General features: G+C 37.3%; 1 protein-coding gene across 1 annotated transcript in view; it reads right to left on the bottom strand.

Annotated features, from left to right (window-relative positions):
* The window catches only part of UTP20 (UTP20 small subunit processome component), an 87,289-nt gene that overhangs the window by 20,266 nt on the left and 49,166 nt on the right, over positions 1-17,857 (bottom strand). The window contains exons 31-44 of the mRNA XM_081595412.1: positions 16,864-17,008; positions 15,298-15,385; positions 14,259-14,402; positions 14,010-14,060; positions 13,751-13,903; positions 12,275-12,430; positions 11,817-11,957; positions 11,264-11,401; positions 7,615-7,754; positions 7,297-7,379; positions 4,664-4,956; positions 4,217-4,356; positions 3,883-4,039; positions 510-608 (exon numbers count right to left, since the gene is read on the bottom strand). Of these exons, the coding sequence (XP_081451538.1) occupies positions 510-608; positions 3,883-4,039; positions 4,217-4,356; positions 4,664-4,956; positions 7,297-7,379; positions 7,615-7,754; positions 11,264-11,401; positions 11,817-11,957; positions 12,275-12,430; positions 13,751-13,903; positions 14,010-14,060; positions 14,259-14,402; positions 15,298-15,385; positions 16,864-17,008 (1,928 nt within the window). The remainder of the gene's footprint in view (positions 1-509; positions 609-3,882; positions 4,040-4,216; positions 4,357-4,663; positions 4,957-7,296; positions 7,380-7,614; positions 7,755-11,263; positions 11,402-11,816; positions 11,958-12,274; positions 12,431-13,750; positions 13,904-14,009; positions 14,061-14,258; positions 14,403-15,297; positions 15,386-16,863; positions 17,009-17,857) is intronic.

Genomic DNA, 17,857 nt, shown 5'->3' with positions numbered 1-17,857 from the left:
TTGATATTACCAAAAAGTAGCTTAATTTCCCTTTAAGAAAGTCTCATGATATTTGAAACTTAATTATCAAAATTAATGCATTTAAAAACGTAGTATCTAAACTTTTAACGTATGAACAAAAGATTGTGTGCCAAACTTAGTGTCTTTCTAATCCACCCTCCAAATTACTGTATTATCCAATTTTAAAAGTTGAGTGTTATTAATTTTTCACTATTATACATACAGTTCTGGTGAATATACATTTGTACAAACTCCAGATCACACCTGATTATACCAACTCAGGACCTACAGCAGGGCACCCATCTCATGTCACTTGAATCTTAGCTTTTTAAACCTTTGCCAGCCTAAGAGGTGAGATAGTACTTTATTTTCATGTTTCATGTTTATGTTTTATATTTATTAATATATGCTTATATGTTTGTTTAAGGCTATTATTGTGTCTTATTTTATGAAATGATTTGTGTTCTTTGAACTCTTAAAAAATCAGAATTCCTTTCTCTAAATCTTACCTCAATCATTATATCCAAACAAGAGTCCAAACTCCCAACTTGTATCTTGTTGGTGAGGCCTTGCAGCAACATATAGACAGTGAAAGTCAGCACATGGACCTGAAGCGAGATGTATGAGAAGAGCATAGGTGGTCAGGAATACCACAGTAAGAAGAACAAGATCCAGGAGGACTGCAAAGGGTACACTCTCATTATGTATCTGTCAGCATTGCAGGAAGCTTTGCTAAACGACACATACTTATATCAGTCCTTTAGCCAAATGGTCACTTTGTAGAAAAGATGCTCAGAAACACATCACATGCACAGGGTCTATCACTGTGACTAAATCAGGCCAATCATTTATAAAGAACAGCATGTATGCTAATTCGCTTCAGTCATGTCTGATTCTTCGTGACCCTATGGAGCCCACTGGGCTCCTCTGTCCATGGGATTCTCCCGGCAAGAATACTGGAGTGGGTTGCCAGGCCCTCCTCCAGGGGATCTTCCCGACCCAGGGATTGAACCCCAATCTCTAATGTCTGCTGCATTGGCAGGAGGGTTCTTTACTATTAGTGCCACCTGGGAAGTCCATAAACAACAGCAGAAGTCTTGAACTTTTAAAAACCAACCTCTGAATTAAGGAGCATACATGAAGAAAACAAGTTTCTGCCCTTAACAGTGATCACACTTAGCATTCCTTCGAGCTTACTATGGGCTAGACACTGTATTACTACTCACATGTACTATATTGTTTGATCCTCACTCACTCTATCTACGGTGTAGGAGAAATATCATCAGTGCTTTCACTTAAGGAAGCTGAGACACAAAAAGGTCAAGCAACTTGCCCAAGGTTACAGGAACAGGAAGTGGTGAAGTCAGGATCTGAAAGCAGATGGTGCCAGAGTACACAACAGAGTATGTTCTCTACACTGCTTCCAGTGCTGTAAGTTATCCAGGTAAACAGGTAATGACCATGTGCTAAGAAAATACACTTGGATGTCAATATACAGATTGGATTTTAAAGGCATAATTTCATATATATCCACTTATGATCTTTAAGTACCTTTATATATTTAAAGTGTTTACTGGGGACACTGGATGCATGGAACCACTATGGGGGAAGAACACCAGAGTGCAAGTACCACCAAACTTCCAGTGAGTTTACCCCTGTTTTCTATATGGCTATTTCCCAGCCAACGTGGAAATCATGCTAGGATTCAGAGAATTCTATGAGAAGTCCTGTGGCTTTAGGAATAGGAGAGAAAACTCAAGAATGTTCTAAGAGAATAAGGAAATCTATTTTTTTTTTTCATTCCTCCATTTCCTACACCCCAAGGATCCTGTGGTGGTGGTGGTGGCAGTGGCCTAGACATGGGGGCTGCAGCAGCCACAACTCTGCAGGGAGACCTTCCTCTCCTTCAGTGTGACTGCAGTTTGGAAAGGGTGGGCCCACCAGCGGGGCTTTTCTCCTCTCCAACTAGCTACTGCCTGGCCTCTGTGTGGTTACAGCTGTGGGAAGTGTGTGGCAAAGTAGGAGAAACAGAGCCCCAGCTTCGTAGCTGGAGATCTGAAACATGGAAAAATAAAGTGTTAACAAAGAATGAGAAGATAAAAGGAACTAAGGAAACTTGAGAAGTGAAAAGAAAAATAACTGAAATAAGAAAATTTACTAGATGGGTCCAACAGCAGGATGGAGATTAAAGAGGAAGGAGTCAATGAACTTGAATATGAATCAACAGAAATTATGTAATCTAAACAGAAAGGAAGAAGACTGAAAAATAAATATGAACAGCGCCATCAGGGATGGATGCTGCTGCTGCTTAGCCGCTTCAGTCGTGTCCAACTCTGTGTGACCCCATGGACTGTAGCCTGCCAAGCTCCTCTGTTCATGGGAATTCTCAGACAAGAGTACTAGAGTGGATTGCCATGCCCTTCTCCAGGGGATCTTCCTGACCCAGGGATCGAATCTGGGTCTCCTGCATTGCAGGCAGAGTCTTTATCGCTGAGCCACCAGGGAAGCCTCCAGGGATGGATGGGACCCTTCAAAAAAGTCTAATATACAGTTTACTGAAGTCACAGACAACGAGAAAGAGTGCAGCGCAGAAAAGTATTTGAAGAAATAACAGCTGAAAACTTTCCAAAGTGACCGAGGAGCTCAACAAACCTCAAACAGGGTAAAACCAAAGAAATCTGCACTTACAATCCAACTGCTGAAAAAGTCTTTAAAGCTGCTAGAGAAAAATAACGTGTTACTCAGAGGGAAAAAATAATTTATCAGAAAGGCCAGAAGAAGTGGCATGACATTTTTACAGCGCTGAAAAGAAAAGAAATAACTGTCGATGCAGAAATGTATGTCCTTCAGGAAAGAAGGTGAAACAAAGACAGTGACAAGTGAAAGAAAACAAAGAGGGTCTGCTGCCACCACACGTGCTCTACATGCTTGCCTAGACCGAAGGCAACTGATACCAGGAAGAAATCTGGAAATTCAGGAAAAGCAGTAGAAATGATAAATATCTGAGGATTAAAAACAAAAACTCTGTGCTACACTCGTCTGCGGAGCATGCTTCTCTCTGAATCTGAGTAAGTCTACTTCTTACCTATCAAAACAAAACAAAACAAAGCAAAAGAATTCCAATACTGCCTGATAAGTTTTCAACATATGGTGAAGCAATACATAAACAACTATTAAACAAAGGAAGGGTGAAGGGGCCTGTATATTTACATTCCACTTGAAGTGGTAAAATATTGATTCTAAACAGATTATTAAAAATTAAGTATGGTTATGGTAGAGCAACCACTCTACCAGGAGTCTTGGCTGGTGACTTCAGAAAAACAAGCTGTAGTGTTTCTCAAACTTTAGATCACTTGGGGATCTTTAAAAATGCAGATTGCGCAGGTCAGGGCTAAGGTCCTGATTGTTCTCCTAACAAGTTCCCAGGCGCTACTGATGCCACGTGTCCAAGGCCCACATTTGGGAGCAGCAAGACAGCCAGGTAACTACTCAAAGAGCTCTGCATTCCACCTGGTGCTCTTACTAACTTTACAACATATATGTTTCAACTCAAACAAATTTTTATTGTTCACATTTGTGGTGATACATTCAACAAGAATTTTATTAAGAACTCAAGGAATACAAAACCTGATATCAAGTGATTTGAGAGAAAATCACAGGTTATGAAATTTAGGTCTATAAGATTCTTCCAAAAAATTAAAAAGGCTTTTTAAAAACTAGATTTTTTAAAAATACGGATTAGAAATTTTTTGATATTCTTGCCTGCACTCTTAGTAGATCAACTTTGCAGAAGATAGACCCAAAGTACCATGACTTAGTGTTTAAAGTGCAACTATTTGAACTCCAACCCAATTTGAATATAAAATGCATGATGCAATTTACCTGATAGCCACGCACAAGCGTAGTCTGTAATTCTTTTAAAATATATTGTAGATAATGCACACCCAGATCTTCTATTATTTTTGCGAGGGTGCTGCGTGCAATGTCTCTGATTTCCTGTGCTCTGTTCTTGAGGAGGGCACACACTTTCAGCAAAATACTAGAACATGAGTTGAAAATCTAATTAGCAGAAACAAATAAAAATACAAATATCCTTTTGTTTCTTAATTACTCATAATCCAAATTATTCCAGTTAGGATTCTAAATTATAGCAAACTGTGATAGTACTTCTCTAACAAAAAAGAAGAACCAATTTCTGATTTGTCACATAACATACCTTGGCAGATTAGCTTCCATAACTTCTCTTGGAAGGGACTGCATTAGTTTAACCATGGCAAAAGCTAAAGGAACTCGAACCACTTCCTCATCATTCACAACCTTTGATTTTATGAGTTTGTGTTCTTCATCTCTTTTAGTCTGTAAAAAAATAAATAAACTGAAACAAAAATAAATGGATTAGGGACCTATCAACACTGCAACCTTGCAGCTGAAAAATTATCTACCGGTATCAAAGTGATCATGAAAAAGAATCATTACTCGCTTAGCTGCAGGAGACGAATCTGAATATGAGGAGATAAGAGAAGGAAAGTGAAACGTGATATGTAGAAAAAAAAGAAAATCCAAAAGCTGATGTCAACCCACGCAGTTAGGAGCCTCAGTCTAACACGGCCCCACAGACACCCAAGTTCACAAAGACCTGCTGAGTTTCAGACAGAATGATTACCGTAGATGCCAGGCATTTATGGAGCCTGGGCAGGATGTCCCCAGTTATGGTTCCTTGGATATTTTTAATTGTTCTCTCCAATTCTTCCTTATTCCGAGGAAGGAAGGAGATGGACTTTGTGATACACTCGGATTCCTTAGCTGCCGTCCCTTCATTATCAGCTGGGTCAGGGTTTTCTGGCTCTTCATTCTTGTCCAACAAAGTCTTATTACATTCACCTTCCTTCTCGTCCTCATCCATATGCTCTAATTCCATGGCTTCGTGCTCTGGCAACTCAATCACTTCTGTGGTATCTATGTTTAGTAAACAACAAAAGTCAACTTAAATAAGGAAACAACACTTGTGTTAAGTAGTCTTTTCTACCAACACCTAATAAAAAAATATCACCAACTACGAGGGCACGATAAAGACTGAGGAAACAGAAGTAAATGAGAGTGTTATGGCTCTTCACTTTCTTACAGGTTAGTCTAATGATGAATAGAGACAAGTAAACTGAGAATTATAAAAAAGAGAGTGGAATAGCAAGTACAGGGTACTTGAGGAACACATGGGGAGGCTGGGAAAAAGGAAGGTTCTTAACCAAAAGAAAGCTTCCAAAGTACTGTGGTTCAGTTCAGTTGCTCAGTTGTGTGTTCAATTCTTTGCCACCCCACGGACTGCAGCACACCAGGCTTCCCTGTGCAGCACCAACTCCCAGAGCCTACTCAAACTCATGTCCATTGAGTCAGTGATGCCACCCAACCATTTCATCCTCTGTCATCCCCTTCTCCTCCCACCTTCAGTCTTTCTCAGCATCAGGGTCTTCAAACGAGTCAGTTATTCGTATCAGGTGGCCAAAGTATTGGAGTTTCAGCATCAGCATCAGTCCTTCCAATGACTATTCAGGACTGAGCTCCTTTAGGATGGACTGGTTGGATCTCCTTGCAGTCCAAGGGACTCTCAAGAGTCTTTCCCAACACCACAGTTCAAAAGCATCAATTCTTTGGCGCTCAGCTTTCTTTATAGTCCAACTCTCACATCCATACAGGACTACTGGAAAAACCATAGCCTTGACTAGACGGACCTTTGTTGGTAAAGTAATGTCTCTGCTTTTTAATATGCTGTCTAGGTTGATCATAGCTTTTCTTCCAAGGAGCAAGCATCTTTTAATTTCATGGCTGCAGTCACCATCTGCAGTGATTTTGGAGCCCAAAAAATAAAGTTAGCCACTGTTTCCATTGTTTCCCCATCTATTTGCCATGCAGTGATGGGACCGGATGCCATGATCTTAGTTTTCTGAATGTTGAGTTTTAAGCCAACTTCTTCACTCTCCTCTTTCACTTTCATCAAGAGGCTCTTGAGTTCTTCTTTGCTTTCTGCCATAAGGGTGGTGTTATCTGCATATCTGAGGTTATTGATATTTCTCCTGGCAATCTTGATTCCAGCCTGTGCTTTATCCAGCCCAGCATTTCACATGATGTACTCTGCATGTAAGTTAAATAAGCAGGGTGACAATATACAGCCTTGACATACTCCTTTTCCGATTTGGAACTAGTCTGTAGTTCCATTTCCAGTTCTAACTATTGCTTCTTGACCTGCATACAGATTTCTCAAGAGGCAGGTCAGGTGGTCTGGTATTCCCATCTCTTTCAGAATTTTCCACAGTTTGTCGTGATCTGCTACTGCTGCTAAGTCGCTTCAGTTGTGTCCAACTCTGTGCGACCCCATAGACGGCAGCCCACCAGGTTCCCCCGTCCCTGGGATTCTCCAGGAAAGAACACTGGAATGGGTTGCCATTGCTTTCTCCAGTGCATGAAAGTGAAAAGTGAAAGTGAAGTCGCTCAGTCGTGTCCGACTCTTAGCGACCTCACGGACTGCAGCCTACCAGGCTCCTCCATCTACACAGTCAAAAGGCTTTGGTGTAATCAATAAAGCAGAAGTCAATGTTTTTCTGGAACTCTCTTGCTTTTTCGATGATCCAACGGATGTTGGCAAAAATCTATATTCATGAGCATGAAAATCACAATGGCAGCCAACAGGGTTCATGCAGAAACGTCCCTTACTACAGGATTCAAACTGGGCAGTGTGGTGGTGCAAGCCCAGACCTGGCTCTGCTAACAAGCCATGACTACAGTCCATTAATGTAACTCTCGTGAGCTTTGGATTCTTTACCAGTAAACTGGAGATGGTTTACTTGCAAGGCTATTATAAGGATTAAATGTGATAAAGTCTCTTTTCTGACACTTCACTGACCTTAATAAATGACAGCTATCCATTAGTCTTTGTTTTGTTTACGGGCTGGGCAGCTTTAGGAAGGCTACTTTACATCTGAAATCTCAATTTCTTATACAAAAAACATGGAGTAACTAACACCTAAGGTTCTTATAAGGACAAATGAGAATTTCTATGTAAATAATCTATAGCTCAGATTTTTGCTCCATGCATTTTAGACTGGACTTCTCTATTGTTAAACAAGTTTTTAGAATAATACTCAAACCATTCATTTTAACTTCCTCCTGACTCATTCACTGGTCACTGCTTGCTACAAGAGCAGAAAAAGAGAGTTAAGCTGAATTTTGCCATCTTTAATTCATAATAATAAATAATAGAAGAACAGGAAGGAAATCTGGTTTAACAAAGTTTAAAAAACTTACCCTCTTCATTTTGAAGTTTTCTCATTTGTTCTTCAAGAGTTTTGTGGTCAAAGTGGAATGCTTCTAACACTATCACTAGCAAACTGTTAAAAAAAATTTCACAGAAACATTCATTTGATTAATAGTATCATTTGACTCTTATAAGGAAAAATTAAAATTACTTTTACCTATTTTAGGTATTTTTTTACTTTAACAAATCTTAGTATCAGCTCATTGATACAAATTAAAAGTAAATTGGGATTATAGAAAGGTTATTTCAGAAAAGAATCCAAATTTTACATTTCAAAAACAAAACAAAACTAAGAAGTTTGGCCATACCTGACACCCAACTTTTGATTGATTTGTCCTGCCTGTAAGACATGAATGAAATGTTTCAAGTAGTATACATATGCTGACCAAGAGAGATGTTTGCAAACAGCTCCAATAACTTCTGTGGCAGCAATGGTTATATTTTCATGCTGTAAAACAAATCAAGAGCATCAGTAAGAATAAGTAGTTGCAAATAAAATACACATACACAGCTAACTTCATACAATAAAAATCTTAGATAGTAGGTGATCAGCAATTATAGAAAGGAAAGAATGCCCAAACTATGTTAAATAGTTTTCCTCTAGCTCTGGAAAAGCTCCTGTCCATTTCAAATGATATTTTCCTTTCATTAAAGGATTTAACACATTTTAGACTCTATTCCACTCAGGCCTCCTTTACAGGTTCAAGCCTACAACTGTGAAGTAAATTCAAGGTGTAAAAGTTGATAAGTGTCAAAGTTAACAATAGATTGCACTGTTGAGCACTCATAAGAACAATGCTTGGAGACAACTCTTTCAGACCTCATGAAGAAGAGAAGCTGGATTTACTCTCATACCTTAACTAGGAAAGTAGAGAAAAATATATGAAACAGTTTTCAGACTTTGGACATCAGTGTAGGACAGTGACCCCTGAGAGAAAGGAAACAAATGAAATGAGCCTTATAACTACCCTCAGTTGATTGTGTGGGGTAACTGTGAGGCCATAGCACAGGAGAAGAAACCCCAAAAGAGACCTGTATCTCCTTGAGTTAAGGGGTCAGAGTTGAGGCTGTGGAGCTACAGTCCATAGGGCAGAGTACCAGAGAGAAGAGAGTTACACAGAGAGAAAAGCTGCCCAGAGAAAGAGCCCCTTAAGCTTCAGGTGAGAACTGATCAGTACACACTGAGTAAGGAAGAGATGAGGAGAGAACTACCAAAAAGGAAAAGATGCAACAATCATCAAAGACCATACAGGGACGAGAATAGTTCATGTTCCTCTCAGCCAGAGGGAAAAACCTCATGATACATGGAGTACTGGGTATTCAGGTACTGTCCAAGGTTAGTGCCTCAGTGGTAGGTTCAAATGAGCATCACACTAAGGGCTACTCGTGCCTAACAGAGCTTAAAAGTGAGCCTCAAAAGGGCCAGACTACTCACAAGTAGCCTAACTGCATCTGAAAACAATTCTCAGAAATACTTAAAGAAATACAAAAATACCCAGCACCTAGCAAAGTCAAATTTATGATGTCTGGCATTTGATAAATAATTACCAGGCATACAAAGCAGCTGAAAAATAAATCTAATGAGAAGAAAAATCAAACAGAAGCATAGCAATGACACAGATGACACAGCCCTGAAAACAACTGATATAGATGTATGGCATACGATCAAGAAGGGAGAGGAAAGCACGAGCATGTTAAGGAGACACATGCGAGGCATAAAAAAGGCCCAAACTGAACTACAGACATGGAAAAGACAATTCTGAGGGAAGATATAATGGATGGGATTAACAGTAGATTACATATGGCAGAAGGAAACACTAGTGAATTTGAAGACACAGTAATAGAAAAATGAAACCAAATGATGAAACCCAGAAGGAAAAAAAAAAGCCTCAGTGAGTTATGGGATATGGGACAATTTGGAATAGCCTAATATATGATGTAATCTCTAAAGACAAGAAGGGGAACCAAAAATATCTTTGAAAAAGTAATGGCCAAAAAATTCAAAGTATGACAAAGACTACAAATCTATAGATCCAAGAAGCTCAACCAACTCCAAGCACAGAACAGTAAGGCAGTAAGGCACCTGATAATCAAATGGCTTAAAACTAGTGATAAAGGAAAAATGGGCAGGGGGTGGGAGGGAGAAAGAGATGCTCCACTCAGAACAAAGGATGACTTCTTTTGGAAACAATATAAATGAGAAGTCAGTTGGAAGTATTCTTCAAGTATTAGGGAAAAAAATCCAAAACCTGTCAAACTAGAATTCCATACCTAGAAACATTATCTTTCAAAAAAAAAGATGAGAAAAGACAAACAAGAGCTGAAAGAATTCATTACCAGTAGACCTGCACTACAAAAAACTTAAAGAAAGTCTTCCTGTCAGTAGTAAAATGATACAGGGTGAGTATCTGGACCTACACAAAGGAATGAAGAACACTCAGAATTATAAACATGGAAACAAATGCAAAAAATCTTCTCTTTAGTTTTAAAGATTTCTTTGAAAGATAACTGATGGTTTGAAGCAAAAACAACAGTGTATTATGTGGTTTAAAGCTAACATACAGGTAAAACTTATGAAACAAAAATAGCACAAAGATAACTAACAGGCCAAAAGAGGTAAAATAAAATCACTAAAAAAAAATCCAGTTAATCCAACAGAATAAGCAAAGGAGGAAAGAGAGGAAAAAATGGGACAAATGGAAAATAAATAACAAGATCATAGATTTAAACCCAACCATATTAATAATCATTAAATGCAAATGGTCTAAAACTAATCAAAATGCAGAGACTGTCTGATTGAGTAAAAAGGCAAGATTCAGCTATATATGCTATCTACAAGAAACCAACTTTAAAAGTAAAAGTAAAAATCACAAATAGGTTAAAAACAATAGAAAGGTATACCAAACCAATGCCAACCAAAGCTAAACAGTTTATTTTTCCCACCTACACCTCTTTCCTGTTTTACTGCCATCTAACTCTGAGGTGCTTACTGGCTCCTTAAACTGGAATTTAGGGACACATTCTTTTAACTACTTAGGAAATTTTTAAAAATTCTTTAAACATCCTGAAAATACAGAGGAAACCTATCCTTGAACAAAATCATATAATCAAGTCACAAATCCTGCTATTAGGTCACTTAGACTTAAATATTTATCAAGTCTTTACCAAGTGTAGGCACTGTTCTTAGGCACTGTGTCAGTTGCTCAGTTGAGTCCGACTCTTTGCAATCCCATGGACTATATGTAGCCTGCCTGGCTCCTGTGTCCATGGAATTCTCCAGGCAAGAATATTGGAGTGGACTGCCATCTCCTTCTCCAGGGGATTTTCCTGACCTGGTCTCCTGCATTGCAGGCGGATGCTTTACCGTCTTGAGCTACTACGGAAACCCATTCTTAGGCATACGTAGTATAAAACTGAAGACATTCTGAGTTCAAATATAGGCTCTGACTGTAAGTCTCTAAGAAAGTTATATAACCTCACTTATTCTCAGTTTACTCTCCTATAAAATAGCGGTAACAGTCCCTACCCCATAGGGTTGATGCTGTGAGGATTAAATCAGAATTGTGCCTGTATCTGGTATAGTGCTGAAGAAAGGTAGCTATTATTTTATTTCATTTCTTATGAGCCATTTGGGAAAATAATGAGAATTACGGCCTATGATACAAAAATAAAAGTATGACATCTTGGTGATGTGATCATTTCTGGGAAAGGAAATATTCTGTGGTTAGCCTTTGTGAGCTAATAATAGTGAACATAAAATAATAGCCACCATTTTTAGAGCATGTGCCTGGCACAATTTTAAGGGCTTTTATAAGATCTATTTTTTAAAGAACTATTTTAAGTCTCTAATTATGGTGAACAACATCAGTATGGATGCCATGAACTTCACCTACACTTTGCAGAAGTTCTGTCATGGTACAGGGAAAAATTTACTGGCTTCTACAGCCAAAGCCCTACCTTGAGCATTTTCTCATCAAAAACTGGTGCCATAGCATAAGGCATGATGTAATTCTGAAGAGATTTAGAAGACAGCACGACTTTGCCTTCCATTAGTTGTTTTGCCAGTTTCTTCAAGGCTCTTGCTCTTCTGTGGATCTATAAGTTAGATAAAATATAAATTAGTTACTGAATGAGCTCACCAACAACCAGCTCCATTTCAGTATCATATTCCTCTTCAATGAAAAGATTAAAAGAGTGAAATATAGTCCATGTGTTACATGAGCAAACACCTGTGCCTTGATTTGTTTCCAGAGACATAATGCATAGCATTTCTTTACCAATGAATACTAGAGCATTTAAACTTCTTAGCAAATGGCAGAGAAAGGTGACACTATTATTATGGCTTGTGATACCACCAAGCAAACAAGCATGTCCTATGCAAATATGATGACCACAAATACCCATGAGAAGCTCAAAACTTTTTGGAAAATTAAAATATATCTTTTAAAATGAGAACCGTTGAAATGTTTGTTTCAAAAAGGGGGAAAAAAACACCAGAATTGTCTTCTACCTGAATGTGCTTCATATTCTCAAAGAAGTCCATTTCTGGATCATGGCAATCAGTAAGCTGAACCAAGTCTTTAAATTCTGGTTGATTTGGAAAGGTTTGAATTAAACAGGAAAGCAGTGTGGTATAATCCTGTTGAATACTCTGCAAATATCAAGTTAAGAAAAAAAAATTTTTTTTTTAAGAATTTGATTAAGTAATTCAAAGAAATACCAAAAAGTCATTAAATTTTTTTAAAAAGTGAAACATTCCCAATGTAAAAACAAACTACATAAAATCAGAAATGATTGCTCTCTTCTCCGTTCCCACTCCCTTGTTAAAAGTCTGGTGAGTATTTATACAATCAGGTATTCTAATTAAGTGTACTGAGGCTGACTGCTTTTCCACAAATTATAGCAGAAGTGCAGGAAAACAAAACAAAAACCCACAGATAACAAGTACTTAATTGCAAACCCCAATACCTCTGTCTGGCTCTTCAATCCTTTCCTCAGTTTCTCCAGGAGAGAACGATGAATGATTTCTCTATATTCTTTCTCTGTGACATTCAAAGCAGCAAGCTTTTTGATGATATTTATCAAGCACATGCTTGCATTATCACTTAAAGACATGTCTCCTAACTGGACACAGGAAAAAGCCCAAATTATACTGTTCAATAACTGTAATATGGACTATTATTTCCCAAATAACATTTAGCCACTCTTCTGTATAAAACTCTCTACTAAGAAATGTCCCACAGGTACTTCACACTTAAGGAAGAACAAATATAGGGGTGTGAGGAACACAGTAAGTGACTTGGAAAAATCACGCTTACTGAGAAGGGTTGGTTATTTGAGAAAATACTATGAGATGTACTTTTGTAAAATTACTGATTTTGTCTTTTGAAATTTGGTATTTTATACATCATGGGTTGTTTTTCTTTCTCCCCCCACTTTTAATTCAAGTATGAGATACACTTTTTAATTAGCTTTATTTCTCAAAGCAAAGAGAATAGAAGGTTCCCTAAAGCCAGTTTCAATATTCAAAATCAGCTGTTCACTTAGAATGACAGAGTTGGCTGGTATAATTCTGGTTAGCTGCTCCAGAGTTCTTCATTTATAAAGAAGGTAGGTTGTAAGTGTAGAAAAGTATTCTCAACTACGCCAACCAGGCAGTGATTCAGAATCCCTCATGTTGAACTTTGATAAGATATATGAAGAATGAGCCCCAAATGGGGAGATTACTTTTTCCTCTATCACTCAATCCTTAATATTTGACAAATAACTATAAAATACCACAAAAGATTACTGATACCATTACATAGTTAACTATGAAGCAAGGGTTTCATTTTTCCTATTTTTGAAATTTAATTCATTTTAGCAACATGGTGCTTAATATATAGCTCCAAACCTTTTTATTTTTTCTACTGTATCAATAAAAGAGGGCAACTGTCAAATAATACAGCTATTTGACTTAAAAAAATTGATATTTAACTGACACACTATGAAATTTACCCTTTTAAGTTGTATAATTCAATGGTTTTCAGTATATTCCAAAGGTTTTATAACCAAGACCACTATCTAATTTTAGAAAAATTTTACCATCCCCAAAGGAAATTTTGTACCCATTATAATATAATCACTCATTCTTCATTTCTTTCTCCCCTCACAGCTCCTGATAACCACTAATTTATTTTCTGTCTCTGTGAATTTTCCCATTCTAATACACAGCTTTTGACTTTTCACAGTGCTTCCACATACATTATTTTTTTCAAAATATCTGCCTTTCATATCATGACAATAACAGTATGGTCTTTGCTAAACTAAATATTGTGCAACTAAAAGAAATTTTATACTAAAAATCCCATCCCCCTCAAAAACCAAATTAAGAAATTAGGTTATACGGTTGTGATGTCAAAACAATAAAAAACAATCCACAAATTTTTACTATAAAAAACCTACCTCCATGTTATAGAAACAATTATGCATAACTGGAATTAGGTAGTTAATGTCCACAGTTTGCATCTCTTTAATGTAAGAGGTAATGGTCTGGAACGCCGAGAAGCGAACATCAAAGTTGATATCATCAAGATGTCTTTGATCAAAGGCGTTAAGCTACAAGAAATGCCAGTGACACCATATAAATGAAGGTATATAAATCTTAAATAAGGAAAATAATAATAGTTTTGAAGCAAAAGAGACTTAAGATTTTCTTTCTTACCTTGACAACATCAGTAATATATGTTAATCCACTCTCAAAATCAGAAAGGGTCTAAAAGGAATGAAAGCAGTATATTATTAGTGAATACAACCTTAACTTTTCTGCTCCCCATCCCCTTTGATTCCCTGCCTGCACTCAACAATATATGGAAACATCATATTGGCACCAAGAAAGCTGCTAATATGCATTCCATATCATAGTTATCTTTTGAAAAAGGAGTGATTTAGGATAAAAATGAATATTACAGACCTGGAAAACTGTACAAAGCAACTGTCTTGACAACTTGTTCTTAATAACTGAGAAGAGTTTTGCTAGAGGCTTGAGGAAGCTTGTAGGCTCCAGACAATGTTTCAACAGGTTTTGTATTGTCACCAGAATGTCAATTTCTGTATCCTTAAGAAGTAATAACATTGAGAGAGATCATATTTCAGTAATTCAGAAAACTGGTCATGTTGTTTTTAATAAATTACAGCACAGAAAACAAATAAATATGTGTAACAAGTAAAAGTAGTAGTAATTAGAAAAGTTATTTTATGGTCTGTTAAAAGTTCTTAACATTTTAACTTGACCAAAAACCCATTATAGTGTCCATCAACAGTTTCTTCCTTTAGTTCTAATAGAAAACATGCATGGTTTTAAAACATAATTTCTTCTATTTTCTAGTCAAAAAAGAAACAAAGAAAAGGAACTTGCTGACAAAAAACACACACTTTCGACTGTGCAGAAATGCGTGGTCTTCTAAAATTGAATTACTACATGGTAAGAGTCATCTAGTATAACTACTAAGGCTTTATAAATGAGTGTGAGAAATGGGGAGACTCTTCTAAAAAATAAAGACTAAACTAGGGTTTGAAAGTCATACCAGAGACTCTCAGTAATATGTGAATATGTGTGAATATGAAAACAGTCTGACTTTTCATTCAGTTTGCCATTCACAGTTAAGATCACTATCATTCATATTTAAGATCAATGCACACCTCAGGTTCCAGATTTGTTACTGATCAAAGTCAGAGAGGGAGAAAAAGCCCTGAAATGGATTAGAAGCTAAACAAAGAGGTGAGACTTTTACTGTAATAGTAGATGATGAAGTCTTCACTTTCTTGCCTGCCTTCATTCCTTTCTTTCCCAATTTTTCTCCCGTTTTCAATTTTATATTTCTTTATGAAGTCTTCTCATAAATACTCTGAGACAAATATCTCACAGACTCTAACCAATAAAATTATTTTTCACAAATAAACCTAACAATAAACTGTCACTTCAAAGACAGATAACTGCTGTGAATTCATACCTGAGCAACACTGCCACGGTAGAGGAACGGCAGGAGCAGTGTAACGAGCAGAGAACTTTGTTCTTTTTCTTTCACAAACTTGCTGATCCTGGAGAAGGAAAAACAAATGGGATAAGTAAGGAAGATATGTAAGATAAGAATATTTCCCAAGAAGTTGAACTTTTTGTAGAAAAACATCAGTGAGGAAGGACCCAGGTAGCTTGTAACTATGTGAACATGTGTAAAAAGTTTAATTCAGTTTTTGAACAGTGTCCACTCTCCCTCCATCTTCAGGTTGGTGGCTACCATTCCATTGTTCTTGTTACATCTGATTGTGTGTTGGTAATTGCTTATTTTGCAAGGAAATAACATTTTTAAGTGTTGAGATTTGTTTTAGGCTTTATATACATTTCAATTTAACTTCCACAAAAGCCGTATAATGTAGGAATTATTAAACCCCACTTTGCCCAGAGAAAACTGAGGCTCAGAGAAACTGATGTTACACAGAAAGGAAGTGGCAGAGCAGGTCTTTCAAACCCTGGTCTTTATGGTGCTAATAATCATCATCACTGCACTGGAGAAGGAAATGACAACCCACTCCAGTATTCTTGCCTGGAGAAGCCCAGGGACAGCGAAGCCTGATGGGCTGCCGTCTGTGGGGTCACACAGAGTCGGACACGACTGAAGCGACTTAGCAGCAGCAGCAATCATCATCATCTCACTACCATGTAGCCTATGATAAAATGTAATAAGTATATTTGGTGTGGTTTCCCGTTCTGCATAAGTTAGAAATATACCAGTATAAACAAAACATTTAAAAGAAGTTCCTGGAAGATTTAACGCATCATTTTCTGTTGTTGCTGAAAGTAACAGAAAAAATAAACTTTTAACAACTAAGTCCTGCAACAATTTAGAGTTTAAGATATAACCATTCTGAGGGAATTGCCTGGCAGTCTAATGGTTATGACTCCGTGCCTCCACTGCAGGGGGCAAAGGTTTGATCCCTGGTCGGGGAACTACAATCTACATGGCATGGTCCATCCCCCCACAAAAAAGACAGAATCATTTTGTGCACTCAGATTTACCAACCAGACACTTTATAGAAATCACAGTTACCTACTACCAGGTCTAGTAGTATATAGAGAATTTTAAAGAATATCTTTAAAAACCCTTGCAAGATCTTGACTCTTAAAAAAAAACAAACATAGCAACCTGCTCTTTTAAATTAGGTATTTTTATCAACCATACTAAAAAACTACAATTTTATGATCTTACATAATTCAAAATCTTAATTGAACAAAATACGCAAAGGCTAATAAAGCAAATCTATTAGTCTACCTTAGAATTTTGAAAACTCTGTTATCTTTTATAATAAAGACAGATGCCGTAAAAGGTCTATTCCAGCAAAGAAAAAGAATTCTACATAAACTTAAAACTGGAGGACGTTTAAAATACTGAAAATCTTTTTAGGTTTAACCTAAAACCTTTAACGTAAAGCAAATGAAAAACCAAATATAATTAAAAAAATTAAAATCACAAGTTTAAAAGGTAATCACATTACCTTTTAAGGACCAATAGACCACTTACTTTGAAAGAATGCCAAGTTCCTTACTGACTTGTGCTCTATTCTTCTTCTTTTTCAACTTTTCTGCACTTATTGTGGTTTTGCTGAGATACTGGAGAATAGCAGGTACATGAGGTAGAATTAATCGTCCTCCTATAGTGATAGACTCTGAAATAAAGATAAATGTACTGATTTTAATTAACTACACTCTTAAAAGATAACTGTACAATATCTTCGCAATGCCAGAAAAGGCAGGCCTCAATTACCATGAAAATTTCATACACTTCAACCTCCAAGATTAAATAAATTTCTTCTTAGTCAAAACATCTATGTTGTTGTTCAGTCACTAAGTCATGTCTGACCCTTTGCGACCCCATGGACTGCGGCATGCCAGGCTTCCTTTATCATTATCTAAATTGAAAATCTGGTAAGAGACCCTTAAGGTTTTGTTTAAACCACTTTCAGTAGCATGAAAAGAACTGTTAGGATAATATGGTAAGAAGAATTCAGAGACATGACAGTGGAAATCATTCGATAATGTTCTAGAGGACAGTTGAGTTTTCTGGAGTGTAAATAATCTGAATTTCTAACTACTGCAAACAAAATTCTGCCAAGCTGCCAAGTTGCTTCAGTCGTGTCCAACTCTGTGTGACCCCATAGACGGCAGCCCACCAGGCCCCACCGTCCCTGGGATTCTCCAGCCAAGAACACTGGAGTGGGCTGCCATTTCCTTCTCCTATGCATGAAAGTGAAAAGTGAAAATGAAGTCGCTCAGTCGTGTCCAACTCTTTGCGACCCCTTGCGACCCCATGGACTGCAGCCTACCAGGCTCCTCCGTCCATGGGATTTTCCAGGCAAGAGTACTGGAGTGGGGTGCCATCGAAACTGAATTATTAGGTATTTAATTAATCTAGGTATCAATTCCTAGAGAAGAGAAACTCTCTTAATAGCCTAGATTATCTGAAGAGTCAGATTCTATTGACTTTTTCATTCTGAGGGTACAAATGATACCTCAAA

The sequence above is a fragment of the Giraffa tippelskirchi genome, chromosome 4 (assembly GCF_054371585.1).
Source record: "Giraffa tippelskirchi isolate mGirTip1 chromosome 4, T2T-mGirTip1v1.2.pri, whole genome shotgun sequence".
Lineage (NCBI taxonomy): Eukaryota > Metazoa > Chordata > Mammalia > Artiodactyla > Giraffidae > Giraffa > Giraffa tippelskirchi.
Note: the sequence above shows the minus strand (reverse complement) of the source record. Positions and strands in the feature narration are given on the sequence as shown.